Consider the following 22,951-nt stretch of genomic DNA (forward strand, 5'->3'; position numbering starts at 1 on the left):
TTGGTAATATATGGTATATCCAGTGAAGTGACTGGCCCCAGGTAATACACAGAGATGAAACAAATCCTCCTGCATAAGTTGCACCTATCTATCTGCAGTCCTCACAGCTGTGCTCAATTTACAAAGCTTGTCTGAAAGTTCAGAAGAAAAAAAAAGGGGGGGGGGTGGAGAGCTGAAATGACACACAGCAGAGCTCACTGAAGAGAGCTCAGAGAGCCAATTGGAGGGAAAGGACACACTCCACACAGCACACAGGAACAGGGCTGAGGCTGTCAGCTTTTTTCACCTTTTATTTCTTGATGCCAGGAAAAATTTCAGGAATGATTCATACAGATAGCAGAGGAACGAAGCAGCAGACAGAAATTACACTCATATTTCATTTCTTAGGTTTACAACCACTGGTGGTGAGGGAGTGAGGGGCAGGGCCAAGCTGCACGAGTGCCCCCATAGCAAGCAGCTTTCTATAGGGGCACTTGCTAAAGCCAGGAGTGCCGGCAGGGGATCCCAGAAAAAAAGGACCAGGGCTGCTCTATGCAATGCCATTACACAGAGCAGGCAAGTATAACATGTTTGTTATTTAAACAATACAACAATCTGAACCTTTACAAACATGTTATACTTACCTGCTCTGTGCAAAGGTATTGCATAGAGCAGCCCTGGTCCTCTTTTTTTGGGATTCCCTGCCGGCATTCCTGGCTTCATCAAGTGCCCCTATAGAAAGCTCCTTGCTATGGGGGCACTCATGCAGCTTGGCCCTGCCCCTCACTCAAAGAGGCAGGGGCAGAGCAGGTAAGTATAACATGTTTGTAAATGTTCAGATTGTGGTTTTGTTTAAATAACAAACATGTCATACTTACCTGCTCTGCGCAATGGTTTTGAAGAGAGCACCCCCAATCCTCCCCTTCTCGGGTCCCCCCCCCCCCTGCTGAATGCCCCCATAGCAAGCCGCTTGCTCGGGGAACACTCGTGTGTACTCGTTCCACAAGCTGCCTCTGTGTGTCTATGAGATACATCTAGCGCGGCTTGACTCCATCCCTCCTCACTGGCTGCGATTGACAGCAGCAGGAGCCAATGCCTCCCCTTGCTGTGTCCCAGCCCATGAGGAAAATACTCTGGAGAGCTGCTCTCATGCACATCACTGGGTCGGAATGGGGCTAGGGTGAGTATAAGGGGGGGGGTTGCAGGGGGAGCTGCACACAGAATGCATGAACATAAAAAAACCTTCAACTTTTAAAACCACTGTAAGTGAATTATAAGATGTAATTTAGCATTGCAAACTACTCAATTCTATGTGCATTGTTATGCATGCATCTACATGCATTATGTGCAAACATACTTAGACTTTTCTTCAGTCTACAATGAAATCCCATGATGAACTAATTTGGTCTTAAACCACTTCAGCTCCGGAAGGGGATAGATTTATGTTTTATTTTGAATTTTTTTGCTAGTAATGGTGGCGATCAGCGATTTTTATCAGGACTGCGATATTGCAGATGACACTTTTGATACATTATCGGGACGACTGACAGTTCTAAAGCGATCATAGCTAAAACAAAATGCACCAATTACTGTGTAAATGTCACTGGTAGGGAAGGGGTTAACACTAGGGGGCGATCCAGGGGTTTAAATGTGTTTCTTACTGTATAGGGATGTGACCAACTAGAGGAGGAGCCAGATTGTTGATCCTAGCTAGTAGGAACAGATGATCTGTCTCTCCTCTTGACAGAAGCGGGATTTGTGCATTTATACACACACACACACACACAAAAAAAATGCCTGTTATGTCTTTCGTGCCCGCGATTGCGCATGGCCGGCTGTCATGGCAACAGCCGGCCATGTGTATCAGCTTCCCCACCGTGCACGCGCACCTGCTCTAGCTGTTCAGTTTGGATGCAGAACAGCAGATAAAGAGTTTATTTACATGAACCCCTTTAAATCTGTGCTTCAGAGTTGCCGATATTTACTGCCAGAAATACATGGAAGGTCCACATAATAAACTTTATAATTATGGTTGCAAAACTACATACCAATGACAAAGAAACCAGGGGTCAGCTAGACAGTGAAACAGCCCTTGGAGCAATGAACAGTGCTCATATTATACAAAGTACATGTCTATACAATTACCCTTGATTATATGATTTGGAATTGAATCTATTATATTGCAAGTGAAAGGCCAAATGTAATTACAGCTGTACTGCCTTTTGCCAAATGTGGCAAGTTCAGGTACAAGCCATGAGGTTCTCTCTTACCTATACATGGTGTATCTCCAACACGTCCAACCATTTTATTACTAATTCCACCAGTAGAGGTCGCACAAGCCACATTTCCTTGGCTGTCAACAGCCACAGCACCAACGGTTCCTGTACCTCTATAAATGAAGAAACAAAATCTCAGTGTAGTGCAGTAAGCAGCAATTCAAATCCTACCAGACTAAAAAAAAGTTTTGCCAACTATATATTGTGTTGGACTTAGGCACACTGAACTCTGAATATGAACACCGGTACCAACTGTGAAGAGCAGCTGTCTGTATACCTTACACCTTTACACTCCAGCACTGATTTATTAAAAGGAGTTGAGAGAACATGCATACAAAAAAAAAAGTTAAGATTCACATTAATTATCCAAACACGAGTAAAGCAAATTCTTGTCCATTTCATACGTCCAAGATTAGATGACTGAAGTGAATCTTCACTTTTTTTGTGCGAACATTAACTTCTTTAGTAATATTGTTATATTGCTATATTGTTATAGCCGCGAATCGGCTGTTTTTCACAATAATCGTCCGATTTCATAAAAACGGCCAAATATCGGAAGACCTCTAATAAATTATATATATATATATATATATATATATATATATATATATATATACATACATACATACATACATACATACATACATACATACATACATACATACATACATACACCGTATTTTCCGGCGTATAAGACGACCCGGCGTATAAGACGACCCCCTAATTTTCCAGGAAAAATTTTGGTTTTGGGATATACTCACTGTATAAGACTACCCCCTTCTTACTGTCTTTCTGGAAGCTGAGGGGGAGCCAGAACCGCTGACAGAAACAGGCTTTTTCAAATCTCACTGTGCCATTACATTACATTCCTCACTGTGCCATTACATTACTTGCCCAGACTGTGCGATTACATGCCCCCACATTGCCATTGTGCCATTACATGCCCCCACATTGCCACTGTGCCATTACATGCCCCCACATTGCCATCACTTGCCCCCACTGTGCCTGTACTTGTTGCCCCCAGTGCAATAACACTCACTTTTTTCCCCCAGCGCTGACAGTCTCCCATGCTGCGATCGCGAGCGTGTATTGATTTCAAAGCCGCGCCTTCACTGCAGAGTGTTCTGTGATAGGAGGAACAAAAATGTTCCCAGCAGCGCCTCTGTTATGTTTTCCGCCTATCACGGACGTCTTCTCATCTCGTCCGAGGCTGAGAAGGCATCTGTGATAGGAGGAACAAAGAACAGAGGCGCTGCTGTGAAGATTTTTGTTCCTCCTATCACAGAACACTCTGCAGTGAAGGCGCGGCTTTGAAATCAATACACGCTCGCGATCGCAGCATGGGAGACTGTCAGCGCTGGGGAAAAAAGTGAGTACTGAGACTGTACCCGGCGTATAAGACGACCCCCGACTTTGGATGCATTTTTTTGCATCCAGAAAGTCGTCTTATACGCCGGAAAATACGAATATATATATATACACACACACACACACAGTAAAACCTTGGATTAAGCGCAACTTGGTTTGAGAGCGTCTTGTAAGACAAGCAAAAAAAAAATTCACAAATTGATATAAAAGCAATGTCTTGTTCATACAAGTATAAAAGAGAAGAGAGGCACCTCTAAGTGTATCAATATGGTACAAACAGGCACCCGGGGTAGCTGTCCACATAGACTGCCCTCCGCACCACCATCATGCCTTCCACTCTGCGCTCCACAAGAGCTTCAAGCTTCACTTTCAGAACACTCTACTGCAGGGTAATCTTCCCATTCAAGATTGCAGACCAACAGTGGTGAGAGCCGGCAGTGCGCAGGATGGTCTATGTAGACAGATTTACTCCGGATGCCTGCATACTTAGATGTGCCTTGTTTAATCAACAAACATGTGAGTTGCTAAATGTTGTATTTTCATTAAATGTAACCATATTGCTACACTTAGAGGCGCCTCCCTTTTATACTCTGTAGCTCCTGTTGGATTTTGCTTCTAATCCCCTTGTGGAGGCTGTCATTTGTGGATTGAAATTTTATGGTTACACAACCTGGTCACATTGCTATAATCTTTTTATATGGACTATAACCTAAAGGCCTTATAAATAAAATAGTTGTGGAAAAAGTAATTTCTTATGAGGAAATTTGCTTTGATATACAAGTGCTTTCAAGGCGATATAGATACAACTATAGAAAATTATATATATATATATATATATATATATATATATATATATATATATATATATATATATATATATATATATATATATATATATATATATATATATATACACACACATATATACACACACACACACACACACACATACATACACATATACATACATACATACATACATACATACATACATACATATACACATACACACAAAGCTGAAATTTTACTTGTTTCTATGGGCAACGCTTCAATTCTTTTGTTCCCAACAACATTTCATATAAAAATTAACCGGTTGCAAAATATATTAAACTGAGCCAACAACTGACTTTGGCTTTGAAGCAAGTTTTAGATTTTTCTTCCATCTTTCTCTTGAGCGTTCAGTGATAAGTTCTTCAACAGGAATTTCTGGGATACCTTGTGACTTAGCAAACAGCGATGCCCCTTTACAAGTTAAATGCACATGATCTGTCTTTGAAAGAAGAGAGTGAGAAGAAAAATTTTAAATAGAATTTCCTACTTTTCCATTGATTACTGACATCAAATCAATATAAAATTTGTGTTTTCTGTTAAATACACGCATACAAGGATACATATAATTGAAGAAATGTGCATAAATATTTGGAGACGACATGGCTGCCTGCTAAAATTGACCTGGTTTAAAATTCTAGCCCAAGCTTTAGTGCCAAATACAGAGTTTGTGTTCAGAGTTTTAAATTTAGTTTCAATTGCATTATTTGTGGCTGGAGGAACCAAATGTCACTTTGAATATTGACCACTAGATGTCGCTATTTTTTGTATAATGTGGCACACAGGTACTCTTGTGAGAACCGCACACGCGTAGAAATAAAGTTAACACTATTTTTCAATAGGTATAGAATTATAGCCAGATTCACGTACGGCGGCTTAAAGTTATGCGGGCGTAGCGTATGTAATATACGTTACACCGCCGCAAGTTAGAGAGGCAAGTGTTGTATTCACAAAGCACTTGCGTCCCAAGTTGCGGCGTATCGTAAATGTGCCAGCGTAAGCGCGCCCAATTCAAATTGTGAAGAGGTGGGAGTGTTTTATGTAAATAAAGCATGACCCCACTTAAATGACGTTTTGAACGAACGGCGCATGCGCCGTCCATGGACGTATCCCAGTGCGCATGCTCCAAATTACGCCGCAAAGACTCATTGGTTTCGACGTGAACGTAAATTACGCCCAGCCCCATTCATGGACAACTTATGCAAACAACGTAAAAATTGACGTCCATACTTAAAGCGGGAGTTCACCCATTTGTAAAAAAAATTTTTTTATCCCCTTAGCTTCCTGCTCGTTCGGTCTAGGGGAATCGGCTATTTGTAGTAAAATATGAGCCGTACTTACCCGTTTTCGAGCTGCATCTTCTTCCGTCGCGTCCGGGTATGGGTCTTCGGGAGCGGGCGTTCCTTCTTGAGTGACAGCCTTCCGAGAGGCTTCCGACGGTCGCATCCGTTGCGTCACTCGTAGCCGAAAGTCGGTGCGGCTCTATACTGCGCACCGACGTTCGGCTTCTTTCGGAAAATCGTGACGCGATGGATGCGACCGTCGGAAGCCTCTCGGAAGACTGTCAATCAAGAAGGAACGCCCATTCCCGAAGCCCATACCCGGAAGCGACGGAGAGGATGCATCTCGTAAACGGGTAAGTACTGCACATATTTTAAAATAAATAGCCGATTCCCCTAGTAAAAACGAGCATCCATCTAAGGGGGAAAAGTGCCCTCTAAGGGTGAACCCCCGCTTTAACATTGGATGCGCCATCTTTTTGGTGGTTTATCTTTACGCCTGAAAACGCCTTACGTAAACAGCGTATCTTTACTGCGACGGCCGTGCGTACGTTCGTGAATAGGCGTATCTCGCCGATTTACATATTCTAGGCGTAAATCAGCGTATACGCCCCTAGCAGCCAGCGTAAATAGACAGCTAAGATATGACGGCGTAGGAAGACTTGCGCCACTCGTATCTTAGCAACATTTAAGCGTATCTCAGTTTGAGAATGCGCTTAAATATACGATGGCGCAGATTCGGAGTTACGACGGCGTATCTACTGATACGCCGTCGTATCTCTACCTGAATCTGGCTATTAGTGTGCACTGCGACAATGAATCATAAGTAGCTTGAAAAGGGAGAAAATAACTGGTTATATACTACTATAACATGTGTATAAGAAAAGAAGGAAAACCGTGCTGTCAAGTGAATAGAATAATATAATATATATATATATAGCCTGCACAACAGGTATACTGTATATAGGCAAAGTGGAAATGGTAAAGTGCGACATTGAAAATTATGATTTTGATGTGATCAAAAAAATATATAAATGGGTGAATAAGACTATGCTGTCTATATGAATTGAACCATTAGACTGCACTAATGTGCTAATTTCAATATACACACAGAAGGTAATAAATGAATATTAATAACCAAAATTAATGGTGCATAAAACATAAAAAACAAAAATCCTAATAAACAAAGTGTATAGATGTACAAAGATATCTATATTGAACATAAGGTGTTAATAAACACCAAAGTGACAATAAACCAAATGTGTTGGTTAACGAGTATAAAGTCCAAAAATTTCCACTGAAATTAAAATAACTATATAATCAGTTGTCTGTATGTAATTCACCAATGTGAAGATTGAAGGCTTACCAAACAAGTTGGACCCAGCGAGGCTTTATATGTCTTCTGAAATGGGAGTGACAATTTTATAATTTTAATAAATGGTCCTCATTGAAACAGAATCGCACTATGTGGCCCAATCTTTCTCCTTTTACCATATGTTACATTGGGAGGATTTATATGTGAAGTACTGCTGCTCCATCCATGGTCTACATTCATTGGCCCGGATTCTCGTAGCACTCACGCCGACGTATCTACAGATACGCCGCGCAAGTGTAAATGTGCGCCGTCGTATCTATGCGCCGTGCCCATAGAACTAGATACGCCTGAAAATAGGCTTCCTCTGACCGACGTAACTTTCCTACGCCGGCGTATCTTGGGCGCATATTTACGCTGGCCGCAAAGGGCGCTCCCATTGATTTACGCGTCGAATATGCAAATGACTGAGTTACGCCGATTCACGAACGTACTTGTGCCCGTCGCAGTTATCTACACCGTTTACGTAAGGCGTACGTCCGGCGTAAAGTTATTCCACATATTGGAGGCGCATCCCATGCAAAGGTATGGACGACGGAACAGCCGTCGTATTTTACGTCGTACTACGTGAATAGGGCTGGGCGTAGGTTACGTTCAGTGATTCGACGTATCTTAGGTGTTCGTTCCAACGTGATTCTGAGCATGCGCACTGGGAAGCGTCCACGGGACGGCGCGTCCACGGGACGGCGCATGCGCCGTTCGTCCCATCATTTGCATGGGGTCACAGTTCATTTAAATGGATCACTTCCACCTACTTTGAATTAGGCGGGCTTACGCCGACGATTTTACGCCGGCGCAACGTTGGGAGCATTTGCATTGTGAATTGGGTGCTTGCCTCTCTGCTTTACGTCGGCGTAGCGCATATGAGATGCGCTACGCCCGCCTAAAAATGCGCCGATATACCTGAATCTAGCCCATTGATGTCAACTCTGTGATATATCTATGTCTGGTTCCATTGGAAGTCGTACTTGTTTAATTCTTGCTGAATGAGATACACCAACAAGCCCGTTTGACATATCAGGCGTAAGCCTCGCTGGGTCCAACTCGTTTGGTAAGCCTTCAATCTTCACGGTGGTGGATTACCTATAGACAACTGATTATATAGTTATTTTCATTTCAGTGGACATTTTTGGACTTTATACTAGGGTTGTCCCGATACCGATACTAGTATCGGTATCGGGACCGATTCCGAGTATTTGCGGGAGTACTCGTACTCCCGCAAATACCCCCGATACCAAAATAGAATACTTCCCCCCGCCGCCGCCACAACGCATCCCGCCGCATTCCCCACTTGGTTAATACGGGCAGGGAACATTACAGCATTCATTTGAACAGCTGTAGTCTTTCCCGCCCGCCGCGTATAGACACTCCCCCTTGCTCGGGTGAACTGTCCAATCCCGAGCAAGGGGGAGTGTCTATACGCAGCGCGGCGCCAATCATTACAGCTGTTCAAAGCTGTAATGTTCCCCTCCCATATTAAGCAGTCGGCGGCAGCGGGGATGCGGCGCGATGAAGGTAAGGGGGACAGGACATGGCTGCATATGGGGAGACCTTGCTGGATGTGGGGGACATTACTGGATACGGCGGACATTACTGCATACAGGGGACATTACTGCATACGGGGGACAATGCTGGATATTGGGGACATTGCTGCATGTGGGGGACATTGCTGGATACGGGGGACATTGCTGGATGTGGGGGGACACATTTAAAAAAAAGTATTGGTATTCGGTATAGGCGACTACTTGGAAAAAAAGTATCGGTACTCGTACTCAGTCCTAAAAAAGTGGTATCGGGACAACCCTACTTTATACTCACTTGTTTACCAACACATTTTGTTTGTCACCTTGATGTTCAATATAGATATTTATCTATGTCTTTGTACATCTATACACTTTGTTTATTAGGATTTTTGTTTATGTTTTATGCACCATTAATTTTGGTTGTTTTATTAATATGGAGACAAGGGGGCGGGACCAGCTCACAGTGGGGCAAGGATAGGGAGGACATGGGGCCGAGAGACAGCGGGATGACATTTTGTGCAAGATGACCTGCCTCCTTCACTCAGCAGCTCCGTCCCACCTAGCATCTGCGTGCAGGGAAGGGGAGCGGTCTGTCCTGTCATATACCGTCCCCTCATGTGACTCTCCCACCCACACAGGCACAGTGACATAAAACGTAATGTCAGAGGGAGGCCGCATGGATCCCCTGAAGCAGAGGCGGGGTTGCAATTGCGAACCCTTATGCTATGCCCATGCCTGGAGGTGTCTAACATGGAACATTAATTGGCATTGCTGGAAGATTGGTCAAAGTAATGGAGACTGCAGTTCAATGTTTCTAAATGTAAAATAATGCACCTAGGAGAAAAAAAATCTTTGATAGAGTACACCATTGAGGTACAGTGTTAGCCAGCACTACAGAAGAAAAATATTTTGGGGTACTTATTTGAGATGCTTTCAAAATGAGCAAACCGTGTGACCAGGCAGAGGGAAAAGCAAATAGAATTCTAGGATGCATCACTAGAGAAATCACCCAGCAGGAGGTCCTAATTCCCCATGTATATAAATCTTTAGCGAGACCTCATTTAGAATACTGTGCCCAGTATTACAGAACGATTGATAAGATAGAACGAATACAAAGACGGGTAACAAAAATGGTAAAAGGTCTGGAGGATAAAACATATCAAGAGTGACTTCAGGAACTCCATATGTACAGTCTGGAGGGAAGAAGGCAAAGGGGAGATATGATTGAAAGATTTAAATACATCGAGGGGGTAAATAAGGTTCAGGAGGCCAGGAATTTCAATATGAATCTAAAATCAAGAACATAGGAACATGACCTCAAACTGGAGAAAAGTTCAAAACAAATCTTAGAAAGTACTTTACTGAAAGTGTAGTTGATGCTTGGAACAGACTTCCAGTAGCGGTAGTGAGCCAGTCAACACCACACATGGTTTGACTCAATGGACTTCTCAGGCTTTTTTCTGCCACTTTTCTATGTTTTTTAATAACATTAAAGCATTAAAAAGGTGATCACTTAAACTAGTCAAAGAGCCGTTTAAAAATGCGACTATATTTAAATGATGCTATCCATGCCAGTGATTTAAGATAAGCACACAGCTTAGCCAGATATTCCATACATCCATTACATATTTTTTTGTAAAAATACCTTTTCCATTACAAGGCGGGCAAGTTTTATTGGGTTAGCAATACATCTGACTGCAGAGACAGCTCCTGCGGATAAATCCTTGCCATTCATGATAATAGCATCCATCTCAACATCTCCCTCTTCATTCAAAACAGATCCATGGCCTAAGGAAATAAATCACAAAGGTTAACAGACAAAAGACGGACTTTGGGATTATACGTTCATCAGAGAGGAAATCATTTCGGTTATCACTTATCTTAAAATCTAAAGCAAAGTATACGCACTAGATGTACAACTATTACTATTCTATAAGTTAACGCATTGCAGCTGGTTTTTGTTAGCTTCTTTCCTGCTTTTTTTATGTAATATTTCTTTGAAGGAAAGCTTTTTAAAATGGCGTCAAGACTTAACTTAGTGGTATTCTCCAATTGTAACGCTGCTGCAATACATGTCCACTGCCTGCCTGCTTACAGTCCCTGCAATATTAGAAAATGGTTCATTCACTTCAATGGGCTGCTCTATGTGCATCTCATCGCCCTAAAGAAGCTACTGCTCCTTTTTGGGTGACAAGCTTTGTGTGGTTTAAAAATGCGTGACTATTGCAGCAAAATTACACCACATTTGGGGTGCCATTAAAGCATAAATGACCCTCAAACATGCTTTGCACATTTTTCCGCAATTCCAAATCACCAAGTGTAAACAGGGCCTTAAAGATAGACCAGCCCTCAATTTTCACTCGCATTTTGGGAGTGGATATTTGCGGAGGGCGAGTGGAGAGGGGGCGCTGAGAGCAGATGAGTGCCCAAGCTCTCAAGACGCTTGAATGACATGAGTGACGCTGCCATCACTCCTGTCATTCCAAGCAGCACACAGTGTAGGATGTGATGGCTGCTGGGAGGATTTGCTTCCCCCTCCCTCCAGCTTCGGGACTGGCAATTTCAGGCTCTGACTGCTTGTGTGGGCGGGATGGGGATTCAGAAACCTTCTGAGATCCTTCCCACCTGCTTGAACGGCAGCCCACCTGCTCACCCACCAGAACTGCTGCCTGCCTGACTGCACACCCATCAGGCTGGAATTGAGGAAGGGGTTAACATTGCCATGTTCACCAATGTAGATGGGGGATCAGTGGCAATGAAAGTTAACCCCCCCCCCATGCATTGGTCTTAATGGCAGTGAATGTCAACTCCCTCACCCCCCTTCAGCATTTGTGGTAATATCGGTGAAAGTTAACACCCTCCCCCACATTGGGGGTCATGGGAAGGGGATACATTTCAATGCCACTAATGAATGTGGGGGAGGGTGTTAATAATACTGACACCTGTGCTAGCAATTATTAATGTGTCCACTGACAAAGCTGGGAAATACTAATGCATCCTCTGGCATCAGTGTGGGGGGTTATTATGGCATCCACGGATACCCGTATTGGGGGTTATGGAGTCTGGCACCAATGCTGGGGGTTATTAACACATCCTCTGTGTGGGAGGTTATTATGGGATCCACTGACATCTATGCTGGGGGGTAACTTAAATTTGTATTTAGGAGCAGAATTAGGGGCGGGCAGGGTAGGACAACTGGTGGTGAGCAACTCTTAAGGCCTGGCTAGTAGCTCAGGACTTGAAATTTTGAGCCCCGAGTTAGACGATACATCCTAAAAAAATAAAGTTAAAAAGTTAAGGTTTATAAGGTGTGTCTTCTCAATTCAGCTCATCTCCCCCTGATGCTGCTATGCTGGCACTATTAGAAAAAAAAGGTGCAGCGCTATTAAGTGTAAATAATAAAGTTCATCAATGATGAGCTGTTGAGGACGATCGAAACAAAGTCCACCACTAAATAATTCCAAATAAGAATCGATAGGATAGCCACCACCAGCACCCAATAATACTGACTCTTACCATCAGTGTTAAGGGTACACGCAATGAATGTATTGGGTAATGACACCAATGATTCTCCTGCATTGATCAAGCCACTCCACAGAAGCTATGCTGATCCACTTCACATTAAGCAAAAGGACTCAACCATTGAAAACTTTGAATGGAAGGAGCTTAAGCTCCAGTATCCACAGTAATACAAAAATAAAGGGGGGAAAAAAGGCTCATTGAGCAGGCAAATAAACAATTTATTAAACAACCACTTAAGACCCGGACCTTTACGCAGCTAAAGGACCTGGCCAGTTTTTGAGATTCGGCACTGCGTCGCTTTAACCGACAATTGCGCGGTTGTGCGACGTGGCTCCCAAACAAAATTGGCGTCCTTTTTTCCCACAAATAGAGCTTTCTTTTGGTGTTATTTGATCACCTCTGTGGTTTTTATTTTTTGCGCTATAAACCAAAATAAAGCGACAATTTTGAAAAAAATTCAATATTTTTTACTTTCTGCTATAATAAATATCCTCCAAAAATATATATAAAAAAATGTTTTTCCTCAGTTAAGGCCGATACGTATTTTTCTACTACTAATGGCGGCGATCAGCGCTTTTTTTCGTGACTGCGACATTATGGCGGACACGTCGGACAATTTTTGAGACCATTTTCACAGCAAAAAATGCATTAAAAATGCATTGTTTACTGTGAAAATTACAATTGCAGTTTGGGAGTTAACCACAAGGGGGCGCTGAAGGGGTTAAGTGTGACCTCATTTGTGTTTCTAACTGTAGGGGGTGTGGCTGTAGGTGTGACGTCATTTATTGTGTTCCCCTATAAAAGGGATCACACGATCAATGACGGCGCCACAGTGAAGAACAGGGAAGCTGTGTTTACACACAGCTCTCCCCGTTCTTCAGCTTCGGGGACGATCGCGGGACTCCAGCGGCGATCGGGTCCGCGGTCACGGAGCTTCAGACCGGGTTATGGGCCCAGCCGTGCCATTCTGCCGACGTATATGTGCAGGAGGCGGTCCTTAAGTGGTTAAATAAAAATAGTGATACACTCACATGTTAAAAGTTACTAGCAGGCATGTGAAAACTACCAGCGTTTCCAACCAACAAGATGTCCGCCGTATCTCAGGCCACATCCTATGTCACACGTCTTTGCCCCACTATTATTGGCAATTACCCACTGTCATGACAGCTGGGAATTTCTTTGCATTACATATTTAAAATGCAGCCGCTTTGATGCAAACTGGCACTTGCAGATAGTCTGCAAGTGTCATTGGGTAACATGTATTGCTACATCTTATTTACCATTTAATTTATATCTAGACCAAAGGTGTGACCTATAATCTACATATGACACCAGTTAAAGTCTAGGGTGGACCTCCGCTAACAAAAAAAAAAAAAAAAAAAAGGCTCCAAAATGTATTTATTTTTATACTTACCAGAAATGGCTGTTGCTAGGCAGACCGTCCCAATCTGCCACTTCCTCGTCCGCGGTGATCTTCTCTCTTCTCCTTCACGTTGCCTCCTGGGAAATGGAGCACGCTGTCTTCTGGGAACTGTGCGACTCCCAGAGAACAGCCGCCCATTCACAAAGCGCCGTGCGACTCGCGCATGTGCAGTAGGAAACGGGCAGTGAAGCTGCAAGGCTCCACTGCCTGTTTCCCTTAGTAAGGATGGCAGCGCCGGCACACGATCCAGAGGATGGATCTGCCTTGGGTGGCCGACATCGCGGGCACGCTAGACAGGAAAGTGTGCTTATTAAAAGTCAGCAGCTACAGTGTCTGCCGATATAAAAATAAAATCATGGATCATGGGGGTGCAATGCACAGGCTCCTGCTGACTGTTCTCTCTGCCCCAGGTCCTTTTGGGAGGGACAGAGCTCCAGTTATGGGTTTGAAGGAAGTAATCAATAGACTACAAATGTGAGGTCATTGTGCTTCATTGAGGTCTGTGTCCTTCTACCAAGGGAAGATGGGACTTTTAGGCCTACATTCACAGATTCCTGTGAATGGATAAAGTAGATATGTGGTTGGTGCCACACACAGCCACATTTTATTTAAAATAAATCAGCATGCTGCAGGGAGAAGTGTGTGTGTGTGGGGGGGGGGGTCAGATTGAGGGATAAGGAATGGTAGATGTGAACATGTTTCATGTTATAACCAACTATTTATTGGTACAAGTTTAAACATGGTCACAAAAAGGTATCATAAAAGATCATGGAGGACTGCACTCTCAAATAAGCGGCTTTGACCAACAGGACAGTTTGGTTACAGATTTCCTAAAAGGTGACAGACATCAGTCAGGAAAACAAATTGTCAAAGCTGAATTTCAAACATCCCCCTACCCATCACTGATTCCGGTTTAACCACCATTCCATTTTTAAATACTGGTACATGCAATTTAAAGAACAACTAAATAGGAAACTTATTTTTGAGAGTGGCGAGGGATTGGCATATGTGTCAATTCTTATTGCAGTCTGTGTCCCCGTTCTAGAGATTCACCAACTCCATTTGTCCTGTTCACCATTATCATTCAAAGTGAAAGTAAAAGAAACCCCCAAATTTTGGGTTGTCCCCAGAAAATCTTCCAATGGGGGGGGGGGGGGGACGGACACCAATTCTGGTGACAATGGGGAATCGAATGGATTCCCTTAATTTGCAGGGATTTCCTCACTTCCTGTCCCATAGCCAAAACAGGAAGTGAAGGAAATGTGGGATATGCTTTGTTTGCAACCAAAGTAATGACAAAGTTACTGTCAAATTACAGGTCCTTAGTGAGGGTTGCTACCTCATCCATTTAAACCTGAACACATGAATTATACAGGTTCTGAGGCCAATTTAATGCAGATAAAGCACCGGGGCGGCAACCCTATCCTTAGAGAAAGTGTTAAAAATACTTTTATCTATAAAGGGTGTACAAGTATGAGAGCTGAAGTAATTTAAAGTCACAAATAAATAACATGACAAGCATATGTAGCGCCCCCTGGGTCTACTGAAGACAGGGCTTCACCTCCAGAGGGAGAGAGTGAGCTAGAATTTACCCCAGGGCCGAGTCCATGGCTATAATGGGGAGTTTTGAACAGAAATTGTGAGTCAGTCACTTTTGATCCTTTCAAAGCTTTAATGTGGAACTTGAAAGTAGTTAGTAGGAGAGAGGGTAAGGGGTCTCAGATACCAGTAGCAGATCACTTACAGACTCCTTGGATACAGAAAAAGAACAGCTTCACAGTACCAGAACATTTAAGCTGACCCAGTGATACTGCAAACACGTTTTCAAATGTAGAACAAGATTCAGCTTCACGGTGTCAGAACCTTTAAGCCGACCTGACAACACGAAGCATGTTTGGCCGCAGACAGGCTTCTGGGCCTACATGCAGAGCTCACTTCAGCAGCATATACTCGGGCCAGGAAAGCATGAGGGAAGAGAGCGAGCACATGGCCCATCCAAATATATATCCTCTCCCAAAACGCACCCGTGGCCAAGAACTTCCTACTGAGCTGGCTGGAAGAAAAAGATTCATAACTCAACCTAGTTGTACTATCTCATACTGGTCTGTTACCTACTGGCGACAGTGAGAAATGCACAACCTAATTGAGCTTAGGGGGAAAACCAGAAATAAAACTATACAATCATCCTGAGCTGCCTACAGCCCAGTCAAAAAAAAACAAACAAAAAAAAAACATGATGGTCCCAGTTTAGGACCAGGGGGCTACACTTAGTTTTACTACTTGTACCTACAGGTAAGCCTATAATAAGGCTTACCTGTCGATACCGTGAATATCTCCTAAACTAACACTGTTTAGGAGATATTCACCCTGCATGCAGCTGGTAAAGTCACCAGCGCATGCACTCTGAAGGTCCAGCATACCGTGCAGGACCTTCAGAGCTTGTTCCATAAACGACGGCTGCTGCACGCACGCGCAGGAGTGACATCATCACACCCCTGGTCACTTATGTAGCCAGAGGCCACGAACCCGGAAGGAAAACCCAGTCTCCCTGTACGGTGCAGACCAAGTAGATGTCACGTGATCACGATATACAGCAGGGAAAGAAAATATTTAGCATCAATATTTTCAGATGTGCTATAGACTACTGCTTACATTGCTGTATTACTGATGATAAATATGACATAGTGGAATTGAGATTAATACGTTAACTGCTTTAATGCTGGGCACTTTTACCCCCTTCATGCCCAGGCCAATTTTGAGCGCTGTCACTTTGAATGACAATTGCGCAGTCATGCAACGATGTACCTAAATACATTTGTATTCATTTTTTTAACACAAATAGAGGTTTTCTTTTGGTGGTATTTATTCACTGCTGTTTTTTTTGTTTTGTTTTTTACTTTTTGCCAAAAAAAAAAAAAAAAAAAAACAGACAGAAAATTTGAAAAGAAAAAAAGTTTTTGCTAGTTAGAAAATTTTGTAAATAAGGAACATTTCTCCTTCACTCATGTGCGCTGAAAGGCTGCACTGATTAACAGATTGGCATCATTGCTGGGCACTGTTGGAGCTGCACTGATGATCAGTGCTCCGATTATCTGTATCGGTCTCCCCTGTGAGGAGATGCCGCTGATCGGCTCTCCTCACACTGTCAGTGTGAGGCAAGGAGAGCCGATAAACAGCACTTCCGTATTTACATGTGATTGGCTGTGTTTGGACGCAGCTGATCACATGGGTAAAGAGCCTCATTAAAACCTTCATATAAAAATGATATGTTTCTAATTAAGCAGTCCAAAGACAACAGGCTCAAATCACTAAGCTAGAAAGATCAATAATCACCATGGTGCTCTTATTTTCAGCAATGAGGGCCAATGATAGCTATAGACCATATGGCTTAAAAAAAAAATGGAACGAACGCCACATGCATCAAAACCTTAGTGAATCAAGCTTACAGTTAAAAATGTTATTGCGCTTTATGCATTATATTGTAAACTTTGATGAAGCCCACCTGCATTGTAAAGTGGATTATCTTCCAGCACAACCACAGCTTCCTCCACTGCCGTTACTGCATCCCCACCTTGTTTCAGTATATCGTATCCTTTAAGGGCTGCTCGCTTCACTCCAGAACGGTATTGTTCTGCATACTCCTGTGCAATTGTACCAGCCCCGCCATGAACAATAATAACAGGCTTCATTTTCACTGCAGGGATAAAATAAAAAGTGGGTTTCTTTCTCAATGCATACACTGGGGTTTAGGTAACCATTAACCTCTGCAAATCTTCAACCTTTGAAGCCACACAAGATAAGTTGTATAATATAATGCAGAGCCCATGTTATAAAATTACATATTTAACCCAACCTGCTACTGCTGCCACCCACAAAAATTCACAGTTCATGATGAATGAAAAAATAAAAAAGTACCCTTTACTGTACCAATATAAGCTAATTTTAGGCATTTGCCATTTTTTTCCTGAAGCCCCTCAATGCTCCTCTATGTTATTATAGGTTTTCATGAGGTATAGGTTCATAAGTTTATAGGCAGGAGCGTTTAGAGGCAGGAATCTGAAAGCACCAAAACCACGTTCAGGAGAGGAACTTAAATAAAAAAGTTGCACTGCTGTCTTCTGGGAGACACAGGTCCCAGTGGGAACGCGCAGCACGAGTCGCGCATGCGCAGTAGGGAACCAGGAAGTGAGGCTGCAAGGCTTCACTTCCTGATTCCATTACCAAAGATGGAGGTGCCTCCAACCCAAAGCAGAGGGAGAGATCGGCTTTGGGTGCCGACATCGCGGGGGTGCCCAGGACAGGCAAGTGTCCCAATATTAAAAGTCAGCAGCTGCAGTATTTGTAGCTGCTGACTTAATATTTTTTTTCGGCGGAACTCCGCTTTAAGTTTCTGATTAGCAAGTCAGCGCTACACTTTTTTTGTGGTGTGGGAACACAAGTGCTTAGCAGCAAGACTTCTTACGGCTGCCCAGAACGTCCGCTCTCAGTGCCACGATTACAATTAAGTGCCCACCAGTGCCAGCAATGATTTTCGACTCTGCCAGCAATCAGTGCTAACCAGTGCCCACAATTGCCACCAATCTGTGCCCAAAAGTGCCAGCAACCAATGCCCACAAGTGATGCCAGTCAGTGCTGGCTGTTAGGCAGCAGTGATGGGCAGCACTATCAGTGAAGGAGAAAAATTACTTATTTGCAAAATTTACAGATACTAAGAAAAACGTTTTTTCTTCAATATTTTTGGTCTTTTTTTTGGGGGAGGGGGAAAAAAATTCATTTAATTTTTTTGTACAATGTGCAAGATGTTACGCCAAGTAAATGGATACCCAACATGTCACGCTTTAAAATTCTGCACACTTGTGCAATGGCAGAGAACTTCAGTACTTAAGGATCTCCATAGACAGTGCTTTAATTTTTTTTATTGCTCACGTGCTAACACTTGCGACGCATGTAACCTGTGTGTATCTGCCTCTGATACTAGCCAGTGCCTCACCAGCCACTGGTAGAGATAAAACATTTTTTATATAATATATATTATATAAATATATCACTTATTGAAATATGTTCTTACCCAGGAGGGATCAGCTTCAATACACTGGCTGGAGGAGGACAGATGTTGCAGCATGTCATCAGTGAGCCAGGTGCCTGAACCAGAGAGGCTTGCAGTTCCCGATGACATCAGGAGCATTTTTTTTTTTTTAAAGAGTGTATTGGTGTGTGTATTCTATTACCTGCAAGTAAGTATCTGCTTTTGCTACAAATCTTCCCTTCCGTGTCCCCCTTCAAAACTGCTGAATACTGTACTGGGCGGCTGTTTTCCAGCATTGCAAGAATTAGCACCTGCCGTTGCTATTCCGACAAGCTGGGCTGCTTATCTGCACCCTTCAGCCTTCTATGCTGTTGACAGAACGTGTTACATAGTTAGTCTGGTTAAAAAAAAAAAAACGAAGTTACTTACTGGTAACGTTCTTTCCCGTAGTCTTTCAGGACAGCCACCTGAGAGACCTTGGCTCCTCCCCTCTGTTGGAAACACCGCGCCAGCCCATAAATTTCCTCCTCCCCTGCTGGTCCTCAGTTCTTTTAGAGCACCTCCAGTTGCTGGGGAGACACAAGAAAACATGATACACATCGTTAACCATATCACAATTCCTGTAAGGAAATCTTATACATACCTTTGGGTGGGTTACCCGGCTGTCCTGAAAGACTACAGGAAAGAACGTTACCAGTAAGTAACTTCGTTTTTCCCCTAATCGTCTTTCAGGACAGCCACCTGAGAGGATAACCGAGCACTTACCCTAGGGCGGGACCACAGCTTGTAAGACCTTACGTCCAAAGGTCTGATCCTTAGCTGACCAAAGATCCACCCTATAGTGTCTTACGAAGGTGGCAAAACTGGACCATGTCGCCGCTTTACAGATCTGCTCCGGCGTTGCTCCAGCTCTCTGCCTGTGAGGCTGCCATAGACCTTGTGGAGTGCGCTTTGATACCCTCTGGGATTGGTATGCCTCCTAAACTGTAAGCTTGTCCAATGGTTTCTTTTAACCATCTAGCTATAGTGCGCCTGGTAGCTCTATGTCCTTTTCTAGCTCCAGAATGCAAAATAAATAAAGAGTCCGTTTTCCTTAAAGTTTTAGTCACTTCTAAATAATGCAAGACGCATCTCCTGACGTCTAAGCTATGGAATTTCACTTCCTGTTCTCTAGAAGGGTTCGGACAAAATGAAGGCAATATAATTTCTTGTTCTCTATGGAACCTTGAGATTACTTTAGGCAGGAATCCCGGATCCAACTTAAAAATTATACGATCTGCGAAGATCTGAAAAAAGTGTCTGATGGTACATGGTGAATTCACCTGAATTGCCTTTGTTTCTTTTTGGATTTTTTCCATCTTCTCTTTGGGTAGAAAAATCCTTTGCTGCACAGAGTCTATCACGTACCCCAAGTATGTAATCTGTTGTGTGGGTTTTAGATTTGACTTTTCCACATTTATTAACCACCCTAGGTTTCTCAAAAAAATCTGTGTGGTCTCGAGGTTCTTTTGCAACCTCTCTGGGTTTTCTGCGAACAGCAGCAGATCGTCCAGATATGCAATGATGGAAATGCCTTGGACTCGCAAGGGTGCCAGGGCTTCCGCCAGAATCTTGGTGAAGATTCTGGGTGAGGAAGAGAGGCCGAAGGGTAAGGCCTGGAACTGTAAATGTAAGGTTTTGTTTCCCGTCTCTATCGCCAATCTCAGGAACCGTTGGTGGTCCTTGTGTATTGGGACGTGTAAGTAGGCGTCCTTTAGATCTAAGGAGACTAGGAAACAGTTTGGAGGTAGTAAGGCTTTCACTGAATAAATTGAGTCCATTCTGAACCTCTTGTAGGTTATGGACAAGTTCAGGGGTTTGAGGTTTAAGATTGGTCTGACCTTCCCCGTTGGTTTTTGTACTCCAAAAATGTGGGAGTAGAACCCGAGTCCCCTTTCTTTTTTGGGGACCTCCACTACTACCTCCTGTTTTTTTAGATCCTCCAGGGCTCTCAATAACCCTTCGGCCTTTCTTCTGTCCTTCGGAAGTTTCGTTAAATAAAACTTTCTTGGGGGTGTTCTGGAGAATTCCAGATGATAACCTTCCTTTATGATCCTCAATATGAATCGATTGGAAGTCACCTTTTCCCACTGAGGGAGGAAGTCCCCCAGTCTTCCTCCCACTGTGAGCAATCTGTCATTTTTTATCATAGGCTTGTTCAGGAGCACGAAAAATAGCTCCTGCTTTGCCTTTCCCCTTCTGGGCCCAGGGTCTTTTTTGATTGTCTACCTTGGGTGTCTACCTTGGGTGTGAAGCAGGGACCTTTTGGTACCCAATTAAATTTGTTCTGTCTCTTTTTGGTCTGCTGTGGCTGACTCCAGGGTGCTTTGCGTTTCAGCGGAAACGCTTTTTTCTTATCCGCTGTACGGTCCAGCACTTTCTCTAATCCAGGCCCAAAGAGCAGGTCCCCTGTAAATGGGATGCCGCATAATTTGGTTTTAGACGCGCAGTCCCCCTGCCATGTCTAACCATAAGGCCCTCCTAGTTGAGTTAGCTAATGCAGACGATCTAGCTGCCATCCGTACCAGTTCAGCTGAGGCGTCTGCAATATAAGCTATGCCTCTCAACAATGTGGGAAATGAGGATAGGATTTGGTCTTTTGCCGTCTCCTCCTCAATATGCTCCTGAATCTGGTTCAGCCAAAATTCCAGGTTCCTGGCTACCACCGTGACCGCCATTGCTGGTTTCAAACTACCCAGCGTGGAGTCCCAGGATTTTTTTAGTAATGAATCCATTTTCTTATCCATAGGTTCGGATAGAATGCCCATGTCCTCAAAAGCTAGGTCTGTGTGCCTTGAAACTTGAGAAAAGGCAGCATCCAGCTTTGGTGTCTTATTCCAAATTGAGGATGGGTCATCCGAAAATTGGAATCGTCTTTTCAAAGCTTTGGAAAAGAATGGTTTCCTTTCTGGTTCCTGACATTCTTTTTTAATTGCTTCGATCAAAACATCATGGACTGGGAAATTTTTACTTTCCTGGTCGCCTAAACCCTCATACATTTGGTCATGCAATGATAATAGTTTTTTCTCTGTTTGAATACCCAGAGTGGCATAAATAGCTCCCAATAAGTGATCTACATCCTCCAAAGAGAGTTTGTAGCGGGAGGGCTTCCTGGAATCACCTTCCCGAGCCTCCTCCCGATTCCTGTGAACCGGACACTGCGCTGTCAGGTTCCTCTTCTAGCTCCTCACTAGGAACTCTTGAAGGGCCTGCACTAGTGGAAGGTCTTACTCCCGGGACCAACGTTGTTGCCTGTACAGGAGGAGCTGACTGAAGCTGCGGGATCTGGAAATTTTCAAAAAATGTTTTGAATGACCCAAAGGTGTTAGAAAGTTCTTTAACTGATGATGCCAAATCACTTTGTTCCGCAGTGTGCTCCTGTACTAACTTATCAATACAGTCGCTACAAATAGCCTTTTTCCATGACTCCCTAAGTGTGACTTTACAGGATGGACATCTTTTCTTTGAACTGTGGGTATTCTTGTCTTTGTCAGTTTTCTAAAAGACACAAGTGAAAATATATACCCCATGATTAGTACCGTAGCCTTCCCCCTGCTACACAGCAGGTGTGCAGTGTCTTCATATGGGCTTACCACACTAGGGGCCCTATGAATCACCCTCTGACACTGAGGGGTTAACCCACCTCCCCCTCCCTATTACCCTGGGGGGTGTAGAGGGATGGTGAGCTATTTTCTTAGGAGAGGGGAAATCCACCCTAGGTTCCCCTTACCTTGCTGTGGCTGGAGCTGGTCTCTGCTGGAGCAACATCTTTCCCTTCTGCCTCCGACATGTCTGTGTCACCAGCGCCGCGTGTGCTGTCTCTACAGCGTCTATGCAGCTCCCTCCAGCCATTGCCTGGCTCCGTTTTTGAATTTCGCGCCCGGAACCGGAAGCCGCGAACCCGGAAGTACCCGCCCCCGTGCCGGAATGACGTCACCCGCCATCGGCTCCGAGCGGTCCTAGTACACAGCGTGGCTTGCGCGTCTGGAATCCCCATTCCTCCGGCAGCCACACGCGCTGAGTATGGGACACTGGCTGCACCTCCTCGCACCGCACTCGGTGCATACAAATACGGAGCCCCCCCGACTTACACCTGCGCTCAGGGATGTGAGGGTGGCCGTCTGTTTCAGGTACCTGTCTTTAAGTCCAGAGAGCCCCTGCTCCCTTTCAGGACCGTCTTGCCTGAGACTCCCTTGGCTCTCCTGGCTTGTTCCTATGGTGTCTCCCCTCTGGAGGAAACACAAATAACTGAGGACCAGCAGGGGAGGAGGAAATTTATGGGCTGGTGCGGTGTTTCCAACAGAGGGGAGGAGCC

The 22,951-nt window shown here is 43.9% G+C and overlaps 1 protein-coding gene across 2 annotated transcripts in view; it reads right to left on the minus strand.

The window, feature by feature from the left end:
- The window catches only part of ASRGL1 (asparaginase and isoaspartyl peptidase 1), a 64,403-nt gene that overhangs the window by 37,635 nt on the left and 3,817 nt on the right, over nucleotides 1-22,951 (minus strand). For both annotated transcript variants that reach the window (XM_040349924.1, XM_040349923.1), the window contains exons 2-5: nucleotides 17,074-17,265; nucleotides 10,272-10,414; nucleotides 4,751-4,893; nucleotides 2,250-2,368 (exon numbers count right to left, since the gene is read on the minus strand). In XM_040349924.1, coding sequence (XP_040205858.1) covers nucleotides 2,250-2,368; nucleotides 4,751-4,893; nucleotides 10,272-10,414; nucleotides 17,074-17,260 — 592 coding nt within the window. In that variant the 5' untranslated portion in view covers nucleotides 17,261-17,265. The remainder of the gene's footprint in view (nucleotides 1-2,249; nucleotides 2,369-4,750; nucleotides 4,894-10,271; nucleotides 10,415-17,073; nucleotides 17,266-22,951) is intronic.

The sequence above is a fragment of the Rana temporaria genome, chromosome 4 (genome assembly GCF_905171775.1).
Source record: "Rana temporaria chromosome 4, aRanTem1.1, whole genome shotgun sequence".
NCBI classification, from domain to species: Eukaryota; Metazoa; Chordata; class Amphibia; order Anura; family Ranidae; genus Rana; species Rana temporaria.